The sequence below is a fragment of the Chanos chanos genome, chromosome 3, assembly GCF_902362185.1.
Source record: "Chanos chanos chromosome 3, fChaCha1.1, whole genome shotgun sequence".
Lineage (NCBI taxonomy): Eukaryota > Metazoa > Chordata > Actinopteri > Gonorynchiformes > Chanidae > Chanos > Chanos chanos.
In genome coordinates, this window is record NC_044497.1 from 3,297,501 (window position 1) to 3,317,021 (window position 19,521).

Here is a 19,521-nt window from a genome sequence, read left to right on the forward strand (position 1 = left end):
CAAACTAAACTAAACTTAGACCATCATCAAAACAAAGCAGTCATTGTAAACTGCTCATAAATTTTGTCTCTTACCTTAGAGAGCATCCAAGATCAAAATATTATTATTATTATTATTATTATTATTATTATTATTATTATTATTATTATTGTTGTTGTTGTTCTTGTTGTTCTTGTTGTTCTTGTTGTTATTATTGTTATATTTGACAGAAGGACAGACAAGTTCTGTGATTTTCAGGAAGGAATCTGACCAGCAAATCAGCTTTGCATCTGGTCAGGACTGTCATGTGTGTCTGTGGTTTATTTGGCTCTGTCTATACTCCAGCAACCTCATTTTGTTTTTACAGGTTCACTGGTGACTCAAAAATGAATATCTCAGAAGAGAGGGAGGAGGTGCTAATAAGCTCAGAAATGAGCATTTCAGAGACTGACAAAGGAGAGAGTCCCTCTGTATGTCTCGCAGAGAGCTGTGATGAAGAGGAGTCTGACCTTAAGAAGGAAAACGAAGATCTTCAAAAGGTAAAGAACATTTCAGAAACAACTGTTTTTCCCTGATTTTGAAATGACACAACTCAGATGTTCATCTAATCCACACAAATAGATCTTTAAAAGTCTGTATGGGAGCATATGTATATATATACATATGCATGTGTTTGCCACATTTAGTGATGTCCAGTCACAAAAAGAAGTGCAACACTTTGATGTGTTTCCACATTTTACTCTCAGGGATAATGAGGAAGGACCAGTTTCACCTACATCACCCTGTCTGTCTGTGAGAAATGATGAGTCAATGCTTGAGCCAGTCAGCTGGAGCCAAGGGCCCTGTAAAAATGACAAGTCAGGACCACATGTGACTGACGAAAGTAAAAGGTTGTTATAATTGTTGTTGTTGTTGTTGTTGTACACACTTGTCATTTTACTTTTACATATTACGTTTCCTTCATACATGTACACAGTAGTATATTTTACTGTTACTTATTATAGCTCATGCCATTTTTGTTTAAATCTTTTATCTTACATCCTACGTTTCTACGACTAGTGCTCTTATTGCTGAGTTGACCTGTTTCTCTTATCCGACGTATTTTATTGTAACATTGACTTTATGTTAAGCGACATATGACAAATAAAAGCTGAACTGAGATGTGTTTCAATAATGAGGTCTGAGAGTGACATAAAGCAAAACAAAGGGTGTATTTAAAGATATTTTAAGACATTTTTAAATGAGATTATCTCATTGTTTTGACTTCAGCTCCAGAATATGCAGTTCAAAACAATAAATAGGTGAGATCTGGCTCAGTAGATGTATCTTGTTTTGTTGACGTCTCTTCTTCTTTGTGCCCCTACAGTGAACTAACAGAAAGTGAGCTGACAGAGGATCTTTTGCAGTGTGACGGGGGTAAGGAAAAAAACGGACATTAATCACATCTCATCCACTGCACAGCAACTCCTGATATAACAACAACTATAAAAAGAGGAGGGACTAGAGATTCATTGTACAGCATAGAGATATGACTGACGTAACTGGACCACAGATCAGTTAGCCTGAGCTGTTCAGTATAGATTTCCCTATACTGAAACTCCAGACTCCACTCACGAGATATACATATAGTATACTATGGTTTAGATTTGAGATCTGTTATCCTCCTGAGTATAGATAAATCCTGCCACCATGAAGAATATTATTTACCCACAAACAAGGTAGTTATTCTGCTTGGCAAGCCAAAGCTCGACATAAAAAAATATTACAATGGAGGAAGTGTTCAACGCTTCAAAAGCACATTCAAACTATGAAAGAAAAAAAAAATCTTTTATATCTGATGTCTTTCTTAGCTGATCCTTGGATGAAAGTCAAAGAGGTCACTAAAGAAAAACTGATGCAACATTTTAAATATTTAAAATATGTAAATGAAGGCTGTTCAAATGAAGGAAAATCCACTCTACTGAATGAGATCTACACAGAGCTCTACATCACAGAGGTAGGAAGTATAGAGGTATATAATGAACATGAGGTCAAAAGGACTGAGATGTTCTCTGTGACACAAAGCACTCAAGAAAAAGTAGAAAAAGAAACAGAAGAAGAAGAAGAGGAAGAAGAATCTCCAATCAAACTCAGTGACATATTCAAAACACTTCCTGAAGAGAGGGAACATATCAGAACAGTTCTGACACAGGGTGTTGCTGGAATTGGGAAGACTGTCTCTGTGCAGAAGTTCATTCTCGACTGGGCTGAAGGAAAAGCAAATCAAGACATCACAGTCATAGTCCCTCTACCTTTCAGGGACCTTAATCTGAAGAAAGAGAACTACAGTCTCACCCAGCTACTTCATCACTATGCTCCAGAACTGAAAGAGATAAAAGACATTGAAGATGAAAAAGTCAAATTGCTCTTGATCTTTGATGGTTTGGATGAGTGTCGTTTTCCTCTAGATTTCCAGAACAATGAGGTTTGCCGTGATGTAACAAAGTCAATCTCAGTGGATGTGCTTCTAACAAACCTCATCAAGGGGAATCTGCTCCCCTCTGCTCTCCTCTGGATAACTTCCAGACCAGCAGCAGCCAATCAGATTCCTCCTGAGTATGTCCATAGGGTCACAGAGATCTGTGGGTTCAGTGACCCTAAAAAGGAGGAGTACTTCAGGAAGAGAATCAGTGGCCACGACCTGGCCAACAGAATCATCACACACATCAAGTCATCAAGGAGCCTCCACATCATGTCCCACCTACCAGTCTTCTGTTGGCTTTCAGCCACTGTGTTTCAGAATATGATGAGTGATGAAAACGCTGGTGAAATCCCCAAAACACTGACTGAGATGTATGCACAGTTCCTGTACATTCCAATCAGTCTGAAGAATAAGAGGCTGCATGGAGACATAGTGGAAACCTCAGAGGAACTGGTTGAATCAGACATAGAGATGATTCTAAAACTGGGAGAACTGGCTTTCCAACAGCTAGAGAGAGGTAACCTGATATTCTATGAAGAAGACCTGAGAGAGTGTGGCATTGATGTGAGTGAAGCTTCAGAGTACTCTTCAGTGTGCCCAGAGATCTTTAGAGAGGAGTTGGGATTGTACAAGGACAAGGTTTTCTGTTTTGTACATCTGAGCATCCAGGAGCATCTTGCTGCAGTGTATGCGCTTGATATGTGTTTGAGCAATCAGACGAATGTTTTCAACCCAGAGGAAGGAGGCACATTTACACTGTCTAATCTACACCAGAGTGCAGTGGACAATGCCTTGCACAGTAACAATGGACACCTGGACCTTTTCCTCCGCCTCCTTCTTGGAATGTCACTGAAATTCAGCCCAGAAGGGAGAAAATGCTGCACAGAGACAGCTGAATACATAACGGAGATGATCAAAGAGGAAACATTGCAACCAGAGAGGATCATCAATCTGTTCCATTGTCTGGATGAGCTAAATGATAACCCTCTAGTGCAGGAAATCCAGACTTCCCTCAGATCAGGAACCCTCTCAGATAGAGAGCTGGAACCACACCAGTGTTCAGCTCTGGCCTATATGTTACTGATGTCAGAGGAGGTGCTGGATGAGTTTGACCTGAAGATGTACAAAACATCAGCCGCAGGTCAGCAGATGCTGCTCCAAGTGCTGAGGATCTGCAAGAGGGCCAGGTCAGTAATATAATTATCACTGTGTGGTGATGAGACACATCTCTCTTATATGAGTATTGTGAAGCCATTGATTTAATATGTAATATATGACAGCCTTTCTTAAAAATAAAATTATTAGGGCAAAGTCAGCCATATTTTTTTTAATGTTTTTTTATTATTTATTTTATTGTAATTAGATCATTTGAAGACTATTTATATTTCTGATCTGAATTTTATGTCTAATGGGCCTTACACCCTACATCCTACACTGACCAAGTCTATACTTTCAAGCTGATCAGCATAGTTACAACACATTGACACATAGTGTAACTGTTTCTTAATGAATATGAAATGCCATTCAGCTGTGTGATTCAGTGGTTAGCACTGTTTCCTCACAGGAAGAAGGCCTTGGGTTCGAATCCTGGCCTTCGCAGGTCTTTTCTGTGTGGAATTTGCATGTTCTCCCTATGTTTGCCAGGTTTCCTACCACCACATGCTAGGATTAGTACTCCTGTCAGTGGCAAAAAGAGCAGGAGTTACCTCATAATGTGTGTCTCGTTGCTGTAGTGTATGTGTGTTAGCATGGGCTAAATGCAGAGACTGCATTTCACTGCTCACTGCTCAGTGTGTGTGTGTGACAAATAAAGTACTACCTCTTCTTCTGAACAGAGGTGATTTACTCAGTGCCAGCCATGACTCTGATCTAACCAATTCCCAGTCTGTGTAGGAACAATAGAAAAAATTGTGAACCATTCACATTGTAGAAGTCATCCAACTGAGGATCTGTGTGTCCAATTGATTGTTTGACATAGTTGTGACAATCCAAATGATTCAATTGTTGTGACCATCTTAAATTGTGTCAACAGACTGAATGACTGTACACTGTCATCTGAATCCTGTGTAACTGTGGCCAAAGCTCTTCAGTCAGTGAACTCACCCCTGAGAGAACTAGATCTCAGCTTTAACAGCCTGGGAGACGAAGGATTCAATCTTCTCTGTACTGGACTTAAGAATTCAAACTGTAAACTACAGAAATTGTGGTGAGTGGTATGTGTGTGTGTGTGTGTGTGTGTGTGTGTCTGTGTCTCAATGGCAAAAAAGGTAACGATCCATTTTATATGATGCCTCAATCTCACTTGACGTCCATCCATTTTCACAGGCTCATAAGTCTATATCTATAAATCATAAAATAAATGAATAAAACCACAACCTTGAAATAGTTTAAGTTTACATTTTCCTTAAGAGTCATGTTCAAATAATAACATCATAGAATTCACACTCTGACTGTCCCTGAAAACTCTGCTGTACCATTTGCTCAAAGGAAGCTTAGACATCTCTCCCAAAGATTAATCCTTTTTCAAGACCAACATTTTGTGCAGATTTGATCCTTGCACTCTTGATGAACTCTATGCAGTCATGCCAGATCTCAATGGCCACTGTATCCATTGCCGTTTGCATGTTGCTATTTTTGCTATTGATTCCTGTTTTCTCTCTGTGTGTGTTGGGACATGCCTGAATGGCACCTGCACATTGATTATGTATGTATAATGAGGATTATCACTGAGGTAACTATTTAGGTTTATGATGGACTCTGGGGTGGATCATGATAAGCATGATGTACACTGATTAAACAGGGAAAAGGTGTAGGACCAGATAAGTGAATTACTTTTTCCTACTCCTTTTCGGACATGTAATATTTATTATGCTGTTTACTGAGAGGAGGAGGTTCTGTCACAAAGCTGGACCTGGTGGGCTTCGAACCCAGGTTGCCAGGGCAGAAGACAGGTACCCAGTGAACGTCCCACCCAGGACTAGGGTGAACCCAGTTGCAGAGACAGACACTTGAGTGTGGGTTTGATCTCAAAAGGTTTTTTAATGAACTAAAAAACTCAAGTCCAAAAGAGACAGCTCAATCCAAAAAGGGAAAAAACAAGAGATCAAATGGGGGAAAAAACTCAGGCAAAACATCTTTACAAAAAACAAGCAAACTGGTCCAAAAGGAGAAAAACAGGTTCAGTCCAAAAAGGCAAACAAAAACATTTCTTTAGGCAAAAACATCACACAGTCCAACAAGGGAAAAACTCAGATGGCTTACTTGGAACAGAACTCTAGAACACAGGGGAATGGCTCAAAGACTAAGCAAAGTTTGAACAAAAGACCAGGGTTTAAATAGACAGACAAGACAAGACACAGGTGATACACATACAACAATAATGAACATTAGGGAAACAGAACATGTGACAAGGACAACAGAAAGACTGAGGACCCCTATGGCCCAAAAAGAGGAATTAAACCCACATTCATGACAGGTTCATATTATTGATTGTTTTGTTTGTTTTCTTACTTAGCTATATGTATATTTAACATGTTCAAAGTAAACTAAACTGAAGTAAACCATCTTTCCTTTATTGTGAAGTCATGCATAGTTGCTATGACTGGAGCTTGCAGAATATTATCCTGAATCCCTCCCTTCTTCAGCTTTTCGGCTAATTTCATAAGGAATTTCTATAGGAAGGCGTCTAGCCCTTTTCTCGCAAGCCAAGCACAATAAAAACTGTCTTTTTAATGACATTTGTCCCTTAGTTCATAATGTCAGTACGGCACCCAACTTAACCTGTATTACTCTGCAAAGAAAAAGCAATACAAATATGCTATGGATAGTATCAACATTCTGAATCTGTTATTGCAGGTTAGCAGGTTGTGATCTCTCATCTGAATCCTGTGGAATTATTGTCTCAGTTCTCCAGTCAGTGAACTCACCCCTGAGAGAACTAGATCTCAGCTTTAACAGCCTGGAAGACGAAGGATTCAGTCTTCTCTGTACTGGACTTAGGAATTCAAACTGTAAACTGCAGAAATTGTGGTGAGTGGTATGTGTGTGTGTGTGTGTGTGTGTGTGTGTGTGTGTGTGTGTGTGTGTGTGTGTGTCTGTGTCTCAATGGCAAAAAAGGTAACGATCCATTTTATATGATGCCTCAATCTCACTTGATGTCCATCCATTTTCACAGGCTCATAAGGCTATATCCATAAATCCTAAAATAAATTAACAAAACCACAACCTTGAAATAGTTTTTAAGTTCACATTTTCATGTTTTGTACGTGTGTGAGGAATGGCCAGAATGCCATTATGTAAGGGGTAAAAAAAAAAAAAAAAAACAGAAAATGATGTGTACATTTTTGATGTGTGGGGTTGCGTAATGAAATTTACCCTTGGATATTGTTAATTTCAAATAAGTAATAGATTTTATTTCTCCACATTTGTTTTTTGTTTTTTTTTTATTCTGTGAAATACCCACAATAAAAGTTTAATGTCCAGGTGAAATGGAATAAAATATGATATTTTACTGTGTTGTGACAAAACTGTGTCTTTTTTATGCATTGGATTTTGGATCTTTTTTTTTTTTTTGTGCAAATGAATGATCTTCACATCCTCCATGTCACGTTTCATAACCATAGTATTGTTTTTATCATCACCTTATATTCCCAAGTCAGAAAAAAAATGTCTATGTTCCTCTGTTTTATATTGTTCATGCACATATGAGAATGAGAAGATGAACTACATGTGTATGTGTGTGTATGTGTGTCCTTCTTTCCAAAGGTTGACTATGTGTGGTCTCACAGAAAACTGTGGTACTGATCTGTCCTCTGTCCTGAGATCTCCCCATTGTAACCTGAGAGAGCTGGAGCTGAGAGACAATGACCTGCAGGATCCAGGAGTGGAGCTGCTCTGCTCTGGACTGGGACATCCACACTGTAAACTGGAGAAATTGGGGTAAGTAAAGAACCAAGTTCAGTTTTTCTGGAGTTCACCTTAATGTGTATTGGATTGTTTTTTTGCCTCACTTAGAAGTTGCTATGGATAGAAGAATTTGCAAAATGAATAAGTTTGAAATGCATTGATTGCATAATCATGTATCTAGCATTTTAACTATAACAATCACTTCTCACAACCCTCATCTTCCTTTTACCATCTCTTCTCCATAAGTTGAGTCATGGAGAAACTTCCCCGAAGGTCTTGCCAGACACTGCTGTTGTTCGATTGTTTCTGCAGGCTGTCAGGCTGTCTGATCTCTGAGGAGGGTTGTGCTTCTCTGGCTTCAGCTTTGAGACTGAACCCCTCACAGTTGAAAGAACTGGATCTCAGCTACAATCACCCAGGAGACTCAGGAGTGAGTTTGTTCTCGACTCTCCTGGAGGACCCACACTATAAACTGGAGAAACTAGAGTAAGTGTGTTGAGCTCTCCCACTGATTCAGAGCAGGTTAGACTCTATAACTCTTATCAAATCTGTCTGTTCTTTCCTCTCCGAAGACTGGACCACAGCGGAGAACATAGAATGAAACCTGGGCCAAGGAAATGTAAGTCTTATTATATTCAGTACCAGAATTTGTCTACTGCCCATGAAGAAACGAATGTGGATGAGTGAATGAAAATAAAAAATAATATTTAGTTGAAATAACCTGTAAAAAATAAACTGCAATAAAATTCACATTTAAACAGTTTACAGTTTTATGACCTTGGCAGCTATTAACCATGAGTATGTTATAATTGATAACGTCCTGTCACATACAGATGCCTGTCAGCTCAGACTGGACCGGAACACAGCACACAGATACCTCTCTCTGTCTGAAGACAATAGGAGAGTGACAGGGACCTCAGTGGCTTTGCCTCATCCCATCCATTATGAGAGATTTAAATGTGACTACCAAGTTCTCTGTAGAGAGGTTCTGACTGAGCGCTGTTACTGGGAGGTGGAGTTCAGTGGAGAAAGAGTTCAGATAGGAGTTACTTATAGAAGCATCAATAGAACTAAAGGCCTTATGGGTAGGAATGCCAAGTCCTTCAGTATGGAATGGCGGAATAACAGATTCTTTTTTTGGCACAATGATGAAAGATCAGCTGTACTGTCTCCTTCTCACCCCTCTACCAGAATAGGAGTGTATTTAGATTGGGCTGCTGGCACTCTGTTCTTCTACAGCATCTTCAATGACACACTGACCCCTCTACACAGATTCTACACCACATTCACTGAGCCTCTCTATGCAGGGTTTGGGGTTTACCCTGACTGCACACTGAGTCTGTGTCAGTTAGAATAGGGTTATGTTTACGGAGAAAAACCAACAAGAAATCACATACTTTTTGAATGTAGCCACACTCATATGTCTCTCATTACACAACATAATCACAATCTCTCTCAACCTCCTGAGTCAAGAAGATCTTAAAACATTTGTTTAATGAGAGGACTGATATGTGCTTTATCAGAACTGTTGTGATTGAGGAAGAAAGAGCAGCTGCAGAGGGTTCGGAGAAAATCCTGAGGCATTGTGTGTAGACAGTTTAAACATTATGTTACCATCTATGTGACTATTATTACAAACATTCTTTGATTCTTGAACTAGTTTCAACACTTTTGATAAATGTGTATATTACTGATGTCATTTCCCTCATATTTTTAGGGTTTCTTAGGGTTTTCTACACATGCTAGGATTTGTATTTGAAAGTGTTTTTCTATATTTTGTTCATTAAAGGAAATGGGAGTATTATCAGTGTTGTAGGGGAAATTTGGTGTTGGTAATTCTCAGAGACAACACACTATGTGATGAATCGTTTTTTCTTTATTACATGCATACGAGAGAAGCACACCTCAGAGATGAAGTGCAGTTCTCACTGAGGTTAAGGATTGTAGAGCTTTTCATACAGTAAAACAAGACATGTGTGGGGTTTACAAGATAACTTTTCTCATGGAGCGCAGGATACTTGGTGTTCACTTCCAGGTGTTACAGACACACAGAGCCCTTGTCTTCTACATAATAAATGCTCATTGTTTTAACACACAGATACATTTTGCAGCATATAGTAACTGAGCAAGTACAGGTCCCTATTATATTAATATTTCATCATATCAATAGTCATGAGACACATTTTCCTTCTAAAAGCTGCAGTCATAATGCAAAGCGATATTTTTCTCACAATGTAATTTAGACTCATCATGTGAACAAGAATGAAATCAATCGATTGGTTTTAATATTTGACTTCCAATTAGCAGTTTTTAAGAGTGCACTTTAAAGGATCAGTGGAAGAAAGGTAATGTTAATATATAGATGCATTTTCTGTTGTAATGGCATCTATCAAATAATAGAACCTGGGATTACACTCATTTTCCCATTAACCTCATTATATTATTTCACTGTGGACTCAGCATTCGTCATTGAGTTTCACCTTAACAACAGCCACACATTTATTACTCATGGTAGCCGTGATGTTCACTGACTTTCCTTGGTACACTACACTACCGTCTTTGGCCTTAGCACGACGAAACTTTAAGTCAATGCCATTGTACATGAGATCGAAAAGTGCGCTGTCACATGGTTGATTATGATCAAAAATGCCCACCGCCAGCCAGTTGTCATAGAAGTTGTAATCAAAAGGTACAGAGAACATGACAGCTATCAATTCATTGCTGTTGTAATTGTTCAGTTCATCGGTGCTGCTTTCCAACTTGAGTAGGTCATACGTCAACACACCCACAGCCCCTCTGGCAGCCCCTGCTGTCTGGGAGAAGGAACAGATGTCTGTTGTCTGTGTGTTCACTGTGGATGAGGGAGGATTGTCATTGTAGCCACTGTACATCCAGAACCTGAATAAATAAATATCATTCAGTTCTCATGGAATCAATTTTGACACTCGTATGCAATACACAGTAAATTTCTAATGTAAAACAGACTATGAAAATGTATAAAGTATATAATGTGAAATTCTAATGTAAAATATATACAGAAATGATTGTAAGGAAAAATTACAGTAACCTCTGTTTCTGTGCAATGTGAATGATCTGTTACATTCACAGTGTACAGATCATTCGTATAATTATAACTAAAGAAGCCTTTAGAATCCCAGGCCTGAGTGAGTACTAGGTTAATAGTACAGATCTAAGCATCAGTATGGTCTTACTTGGGGTTGGCAAGTGAGTAGCCGCAGCAGCCGTTTTCGATGCCTATGACGCAGCTACGACAGATGGCCGCGGCAACTGCAATAGTCGCAGCCGAAATAACTGCAGCTACAGTTGTGATCATGATTTCTGTTTTCTGAAATGTATTTTTTTCTTTTTTACAGGAGAATAAGACAGACAGATAGAGACACACACACTTATCCACACAAAAATGCTATAATTGGTATAAATGAACAAGTCTGAGAAAAGAATCAGTACACTGTCCACTTCTTGTTGCATTTCAGTGCACCAGGAAATTGACATCATAGGCTGATTTAATTCACCAAGACATAGAAAGACCTTAGGTCAACACACAGGAAGGCTAATAGTGAGAATAGGGTCAACAAAGGGAACAGGGCAAAACAGAGTAACAGGGCAACCAGAGTCACAAGGAATAGCTCAGTTCTGACAACAAGTGTAAGACTTAGCAAAGGTACACAGGAAAACATAGGGGTATATATACACAGACACAGCAAGGGAACAAATTGAGGACAGTTGCACACAATAATTGGGGAACAAGGAAGTTAGCCAATCAGATCCAATTTGGTTCTGGCTGGCCAGGAGACAGGGAGTTAGAGACAGACACCTGAAAGTATCTGGTTAAGTTTTTTTTCTTTTTTTTCCAGTTTTCACAACCATGGTGTGAGTAAACTTAACATGATACAATTCATCTTCTAAAACTGTAAAGTAATTATCTAAGTACAATTTCCCATATTATCTGCCACATTATCAAAGGAAACATGGATTATTAAATATTCAGAACTATGTAGAAAGGCCAGAGTAAATAACATGACCATATAGCTTTTCATATAAAGACACAAAGAAACTCACCTCCCTCATTACAGTTTCCTGTTTGACAGACCCAAAGGGTCTCCAGTGTTTCCATTTTCAAGGTATAAAAGCAATTTGAGGGGATATCATCAGAAAACTGTAACTGTCCGTAAGAGACCAGTGTACTGTTGAAGAGGGACCCTCACTTCCCCCAACATCCCTCATTTAGTTGAGTCCTTGCCTTATGTCTGCTGAGAGCCAAATAACTTGAAGTTCCTCTCCTTTGGAACTAGAAAGCTACACAACTGTACCCAGCATATGATCATTAAATAAGCTTCCCTGCATTGCTACTAAGTATCTAGAATAAATAGATGCTGGAAGCTATCTTTTCAATATTCACACAGTCAGTTTATTATGCAGTAAGTTGAACTGACCTAATTCCTAGAAAGAATTCTTAGAAGAAATGCATGATTCCAGGTTCAGATGAACACTTTGATTCCTGATCACCCAGTTACCCAGAGGCTGACATTTTTGGAATCATTGAGTATTCTCTACAAACACAAAAAAAACATGAAAGACAAAACAAATCAACTCACCCCCAGTTTATCTTCTAAGTTTGACTTTACTGTGTTGGGTTTTATCAACTAAGTCCTAGTGTGGTTAATTAGCATTTGTTCTTTCTCCTCATTTCAATGTCCCCAATGATCTCAGAGAGCTTCCCTTTTATTGAGTTTAACCCCTCCTTTTGGGAAAGTCCCTTATAGCCTCTTCATAGCTTGGCTTTAATATAACTCTATGAGCTGGGTTTGTGTACATGAGCTGTGTTTCTGAATGTTCTGTGTCACCTGCATCTGTGCACTGTGTTTATTCAGGCAAATAAAAAGGCATCAACCAGCTCCAAAGAATGAGTTGTTGACATTTGAATACTGCTAATCCTCTCTCTCTCTCTCTCTCTCTCTCTCTCTCTCTCTCTCTCTCTCTCTCTCACTATCTAATGTAATGCAAGTTCATGTGATTTTGCCTGTGTTCCGTGTGTAGATGTGCAGACTTGCAAATGTGCTTAGCCAAACACATACTATCCAATTTGCTGATGTTGTATATAGTGAAAAACAGATTTGTTCCCCAATAGAGAGGGTCCTGGTGACTAGCTGCATTTTGCTGTTGCACCCTGCACTCTGCCTAACTTTTAACATCAAAGTCACATATATCATTGTTATAGTCTTGTAATAAATATTTACTGTCCTCTGTGAAAACTGCAACCCATAAGGACTAGCGGTGAAAACACTGAAAATCAGTACAGATTTTCTGATTATCACCGAGAAGTTTTCTACCTTTTTTCCCTTGTTATAAAATGTGATTAATTTTGCCATAAAAGGTGGCATTTCACCCTCCAATCATTGTGCTTCAACCTCCACTATTCCAGAAAACAAACTGACAAAAAAAGAAATCCTTTTTGAACAGAGTCCTGCTTTATACTATTAGGCGTCTTTGTGCCTCTTTGTGGTTTGAATGGGGACTTGAACTTGACAGTGAAAAAATGTTGTAGTTCATAATCGTTAAACTTTTTCAGTAATCCTCAAACAGTTCACTATCTATATCTTCAATTTTTTTCAAATGTTATGGAATATATTGAGGATTACAAATCATGTTGTACATGTCTTAGCTAATAGTGATTTTGACACTGAAAAATACAACTGCTTTTGTACTTTTGGAGCTGTTGCCTGTGATACGTCCGAGCTGTTCCCAGTCTATAGTTTGTTCTTTATGAAGTGTTGTATTTTGATTATGGAGATGGCACTATAACTCAGTTTTGAATGTCTGCTCAAACCTGTCCTTACGTTGGTTATGGGCTCTCAGCACTGGGTTTACAAAATTGCAAACGGTTTGATGGTCATGACCATGCTCTACAGGAGCCCTATAAACTCTTTAGAAACAGTGGAAACAGTGTTGGTTCCTCTTTCGACAAACAAGACATAACAGGCAGGAGGCACTCCCTTGGCTAAAAAATTTCAACACGGGCTTCTGTGAAATTAAATTCTACTGTGCCTCAGTGCAAGGCAGAACCAAAATCTTAATCACAGTTTTACCGTGAAGTGGTATTGTACATGCGATATTCTGGAACCCTCTGAGCAGTGTTTGATAACTGAAGATAAATGAATTGGAATTGTAAACAGAAATACATTTATTTGCATATATCTATATATCACATATGTCTGGTTAAATATCTGATGGCTTTTTACAATTACAGTTCACAATTTGGCATTTAGCAGATGCTTTTAAGCAAAGCTACTTACAATAAGTGCATCAATGAGGTTTAATTACCTCCTAAGCAAAAGATTGTGGTAAGAATGCAAATAAATTATTCTCAGGTCTACACTCCTGTATGTTCTGTGACTACAGGAGAGAAAAGCAATGAACAAGACCTGTCACACATAGGTTTTTTCAGTTTGTTTTTGGCATATTAAAAATTGTTACATTTGAGGATTTGTCTGTATTTTCTTTTGAAGGTCCAATTCTTTCTTTCTTTCTTTCTTTCTTTCTTTCTTTCTTTCTTTCTTTCTTTCCTTCTTCCTTCTGCTGCTGTTAACACCTAAATTTCCCCACCTGGGGATTAATAAAGTGTTATCTTAAAGTTTCTGTTATATGCTCAGCTTTCCACACCTAAGTAAATACATGAATTGTGATCATGAATTACGCCTTTGTCTTACACCAGGAAGTGTTAAAGCACTTCAGCTGAAATTAGTAACCTATGTTGAAACTTCAAAAACTGCTGCCACAGTACTGACCTTGGGGGAAAAGAAAAGCAGTAATTGTTTGAAGGAAATAGTTGTTTTGATCCTTCATCCAGCACATTAATATTACTCTGTTATTCTGTAACAGCATTTGCAATAATGATGCTTTTTCCTTTATTGGTAAAATCCCCTGAAAGTTTCATTAACTTGCTAAGGCATTAAAGGACATTGGAGAAATCCATCAGGACTGGAGACTGTTCTCCCTGTTTCTCCTGAAGGAAGAAAAAACATGCAGCACATTTCCTTCTCTATACAGAAAAGTTAATGTGCCACACAGAGCAGTTTGGGTGTTCCTTTGTGCCAGCTGTTTTCTGCCTTTGCAGTCCCCGCTTGTCACAACCTGAGTCTCAGCCTGCCATTTGGGTGCCAGTGCTGCCCATACAACTCAAATATTGCAATATGATTCACACTTGCAAAGGTTTTCACTCTGTTTTGCTGTCTGTCTGCTGTTCCCTCCATGGTATACATACTCTCATTTCACATGCACTATGCCCTCTGCGCTTTATGTCCATTTCATATACTCCAGATCGTATACATTCTATAGACTGTCCCTACACCCTCTATAGATTTGTCAAATAAAATTTTCAGTCAAATAAATCAAATCGAAATGATTTTCCCACTAGGAGAGGTTTGGTTGCAGCCAGGTATTAAAAACATATTAAAACGTTTTCAAACCATACCGAGATACAACATGAGAGACAACATGGGACCAGATGGGACACAAGGACGACTATACAATACAGAACAATCCAAGATGACTTCATGTGGATATGAAGTATGAGCCAACTTGCAGAGTGGAACAAGTGCTTAGTGCAGTCATTTGCGCAAACTTAGCCTGCTGATTACCGTGCAAACAAAAGAGTTTTTGAATTTTTAAAAGCAGCTGTCCTTTGACCAATCAGATTTTTTGGTTTTTTAGAAACCCATGGTTTGTTATTTGGGAACACTTTCACTTCCTTGGTAGGGATCGCAGAGTCTTTACGAAACGGGATGTAGCTACGCACCACATCAGTAAGCTCATTTACGTCATCTGAAGAGTCCAAGAACACTGACCAGTCTGTGCAGTAAAAGCAGCCCTGAAGGGCAAGGGAACTGTCCTCAGTCCAAACCTTCACCCTTTGCTGTATTGCCTGCTCACGTGGTAATACACTCTTGTAAGTCGGTAGGAGGTGGACTACATTGTAATCTGATGAGCCGAGTGGGGGTCCAGGGAACGATTTATAGGCCCCCTTATTAGGACCGTAGCACAGGTCAAAAGTTTTCCTATGGCGCGTAGGGCACGGGACATACTGATAAAAAGCCAACAGTGTGCCGTTTAATTTTCAACAGTTAAAATCTCCCAATATTAAGCTGGAGATCGGGTGAGATAGATTTCAGCTGTTGTATTACTTTGAAAATTACATCAGCAGCTGATCTAGCGTTCACTTTAGGATGTATATAAACCACGGTGACAAATAGTTGAGAGAATTCCCTCAAGAGGTAGAAGGGCCATAGCGACACGGAGAGCAGGTCTATGCCTGCTAAACAGAGTCGTTCTCTTACCGTAACACTTCTGCCGCATCTATGGTTTATATACAAGCAAACGCCTCCTTCTTGTGTCTTCCCTGTTATCTCGTGACAAAGATCCGACTTGGATCTTTTCTTAAAGTTGTGGTTTAACAGTTAGATAGGAACTGCAGAGGAAGCTAAAGAGAAGACATCTATACTTAGAGAGAAAACTTTTTTACCTGCTCTGAAAGTTGGATAAAGTTTACAGTGTCTCTGTGTGTGTGGTCACAGGCAGTAAACTTTATCCTGGGCTCTTTCGGATCATTCAGCATTGTGATTTTTTCTTTCCTAATTTTGAATATTTCAGTCAAGACCATGCAAGGTAAATAGCATATTTTTATTGCATATAATCATTTAATTTGCTAACTAGCCTTTTCCAAGCCAATCACTAAACTTATGTTTGATTAATGTACAAATGAAAATTTATACATAGTTAATCAAATCATCTGTCTTATGACACGTGAAAAAGAGGCTGCAGACATGACAGTGAGTGAGATGACAGATATCATCTGGTCTCTGGCCCTCTCTTTCTGTTTCTCATTTATAGGAAAATCAGTGAAAGGTACTACATATTTCAAGCTTCTACTGTCTTATGACAAATTATTTTCACCTTACTGCCATTGTGAGCCATAACAACATACCATCTATCAGTCTCTACGACTATAAGTAAAAATTAAAGGACAGAAGTTGAACAATTTCACCCTCCTCCTTTCGGCAAACCCGTCAAAAAACATCAGCTTCAGACTATTCCACACATCTGAAAACAATTCAATTACTGGTCTTGAAATTATCCGAAAGCTCACGGTTACAAGACCCGTGTGCCTTACGTCTAATATATGGTATTTTTCGACTTGTCAGCTTTCTCTGTCTCCTAAAATTTCATCGCTGTGTGCTCAGATTATGTCAGCTCATTCAACAGTTTTTCCAGGTGAAAATTTTCTGCTTCACCCCCTCACCTGGCTTCTTTACTTTGATTTGACTGTTGTGGCCTGTAAAGGCTTTCCATAAGGTATCTTTTGTTTCCTTGCCATTATATTATGCACTCTGCATAATATAATCTAATAAAAAAAAAAAAAAGAAAGAAAAACGTTTTGCATTCTCCCTGTACTTTACTGTACAGTAGTATAACATACTGTGACAACCCTAGCTGTATATCTCATCTTATACTCTTGTGCTTAAGGAACAAGAATACTTCAGGAGGCCTATGATCAAGTCTTGGCAATGGCATGTGTGATAAAGTTAAAAAGCTGCAGGACTGTGTCCCTCTGGTATTTTCCCTTAAAGTCCCATTGTATGATTTGTATGTATGAAAATGTTGTATTCACTCTGTGCTGCACAGTATACTACTATAACAACCCTGGTTTCGTACCTTGTGTTTAAGGTAGAGGAATACAGTTTACAGGTATCTTGTTGAAATTTCAAATGACGAGGTTGATAAGTGCTCTGAAGAAATCACAATTTCAATGTTAAAGTTTTACAGCAAGCCCAGAAGGAGTTAAAAGTTAACTCATGCTGTAGCCCTTAAAAATAAACACAACGGTCAGTCAAACTGCAGTTGGCAATGGAGTGTGGCCAAGATGTGTTATCTTGGCTAAAATTACAGGAAAACAAAGTGAAATGGGATGTTCATCAGGAAACATTTTTTTGTTTGTCACTATGACCTATATGTGGAGGTGGTTTACCGTAGTGTGCGCATAAACGATAAAGATAAATCTGTGGATAGTGGAGTTATGTGAGAATAAACAGGAGTTGTTGTCAGGGCTGTAGTGTGAGGCTGGCAGGAAAAGGTTGCATGGCACTTCTCTATGGTCACCAGTCCGTCACTTAACATGGCGTCGGTTTTACAATGTGTGAAGCTTTTATATATTTAAAGTATTTGTCCCCTATCGATAAATAAATGGATTTATAAGTATCTTAACACGTGTGTGTGTGTGGTTGGCGGGGGGGAGTAGTTGTTTGTTTGTTTGTTTGTGTGCCTCAACACCACAATGTCGGGAGGATTAGTTATAAGGAGCTATAAGGAGCTATGACAGCTGTTTGCACGTTATTTAATAGGGTTTTGAATATGAGGCATGACTGTGAGTAATGGATGTGGCAATAACTTTCCGCTTTTTCCTTTCACTCTGTTTTCTTCCATTTCCTCTATTTTCTTCCAGTGTGGACTTTATTCCACTGCAAATGTCTCTGTGCAGGGTGTATGTCTAACAGAATGGACAGCACAAATGATTACAGTTCCATGCTGACATATGGCAATGGAACAAAAATGCCCATCACTGCATCTGAGGGAAACAATATAGTCACATATAACCTTTCATTTCTCTCTCCTGGGATTACATACACCTTCACTCTCTACACTGTGTTTGAAGGAGTAAGGAGCGGTGGATTCAGCTTCTCTGATGTCACTGTAAGATGTCACAACATGGTCTCCATTTACAACTTACTCTCCATTTTATAGTACACTATACCACAGTGTTTTCTGTTTGTAATTTCAAAAATCTGAATTGCTTAACCATTGCGCACATGACTCAAGCTCTTGCCACATGTTCAAGGCAGGTTAAGCATGTGTCTCAGTGATAAGCCTCGCAGTTCCCAGATACAAACAACAACAACAACAACAACAACAAAAACATCAACAACAACAACAACATGGGAAATGGGGACAAATTTTCCACTGTAAGAAATAAAGAGGTATGTGAAAATAGCAGATTCAAAGAACAGCAAACTAACCCTGCGCTCACACCAGCAGCGACTTTTTATCGCCAAGTCGCTGTGTCGCTCTATCGCTATATCGCTGTTCGCTTGCAGCCCTGTTTCACTTCATCACTGCAGGATTTTTGTTACAGTTTTTACTCACACACATTGCTGACGACATGCTTTGGTTAGAGTTTCGTGAGGCGCAGTTGAGCTTAAATCTTTTCTGCTTTCATCTGCTCTGCTCTACGCGATCCATTTAAATGAGGCAACACTTATGTGTCTATAATTACACATCATGATCACAATGTCTCAACCAGCCTCCTTGGTTAAGGAGAGATCGTTGTTAAACTGTTTGATTAATTAGAGTATTAATGACATTATTAATGTTATTGTGATTAATGAGAGCGTTGACATGTGATTTATCAGAAGTGTTGTGACTGAGGAGAAGGAGAGTCACCAGCAGTAAGTTATTGTCACACTGGTGGTGTGGTGGAGGACCCAAGTGCAAAGACACTGATGAAGGTGACAAACAGAGGACTTTACTTACAAAATAAGGATGAAAATACAAGTGCAAAAAGGAACAAAAACCAATAACAAAGGGTGCAGCATAACAGTGTGCAAAAACACAAACAACGATAGACAAAAAACAAGGCAAACACTAGGGCTTAAATAGAGGGAAACTAAACAGGGCAAAAACAGGATTGGTTCGAATTAACGAGGTTAATAATGGGACAAACGGGAACAGGTGAGGGGCGGAGACAGAGAACAGGAGCACAAAGACGGAACAAAACAAAATGGAGGTACAGGCTGTGACAGTTATGGGGAAGTTCTCAGCTAAGATCATTCAAACATATTAACACATATATGACTACTATTATAAAAATGCTTTGATTCTTTGTAACAGTGTCCATACATTTGTTGTCTGTGTATTTTCCTGATGTCATACCCTTCATATGTTTTGGGTTTTGGGTTTTGAATAATACATGTAAAATTACTCAAATAAAATCATAACTTTTCAGTGTTAATAATTTGAAAGGATTTTACCTTTTATCAACTCCTTTAACTTAAAAAAAATGAAATGAAACTTAAATATGTTTACACCTGCTTAATATAGACTATTTC

General features: G+C 38.7%; 2 protein-coding genes across 2 annotated transcripts in view; one reads left to right on the forward strand and one right to left on the reverse strand.

The window, feature by feature from the left end:
* The window catches only part of LOC115806344 (uncharacterized), a 25,023-nt gene extending 16,321 nt beyond the window's left edge, over positions 1-8,702 (forward strand). Inside the window, exons 11-18 of the mRNA XM_030767019.1 lie at positions 1,346-1,395; positions 1,830-3,627; positions 4,473-4,646; positions 6,296-6,469; positions 7,205-7,378; positions 7,658-7,831; positions 7,918-7,964; positions 8,179-8,702. Coding sequence (XP_030622879.1) covers positions 1,346-1,395; positions 1,830-3,627; positions 4,473-4,646; positions 6,296-6,469; positions 7,205-7,378; positions 7,658-7,831; positions 7,918-7,964; positions 8,179-8,702 — 3,115 coding nt within the window. The remainder of the gene's footprint in view (positions 1-1,345; positions 1,396-1,829; positions 3,628-4,472; positions 4,647-6,295; positions 6,470-7,204; positions 7,379-7,657; positions 7,832-7,917; positions 7,965-8,178) is intronic.
* Positions 8,703-9,801: 1,099 nt separating this feature from the next.
* On the reverse strand, positions 9,802-10,679 carry LOC115806345 (bryoporin-like). The gene is made up of 2 exons (XM_030767020.1): positions 10,558-10,679; positions 9,802-10,243 (listed from the first exon to the last, which is right to left on the reverse strand). The coding sequence occupies exons 1-2, from the start codon at positions 10,677-10,679 to the stop codon at positions 9,802-9,804; spliced, it is 564 nt and encodes a 187-aa protein (XP_030622880.1).
* Positions 10,680-19,521: the final 8,842 nt, after the last annotated feature.

Coding starts and splice junctions, on each gene's coding strand:
- LOC115806345 (XM_030767020.1), bottom strand. CDS start 10,679: ATGATCACAACTGTAGCTGCAGTTATTTCGGCTGCGACTATTGCAGTT. Junction 10,244..10,557: donor TACTCACTTGCCAACCCCAA/GTAAGACCATAC, acceptor TTATTTATTCAG/GTTCTGGATGTACAGTGGCT.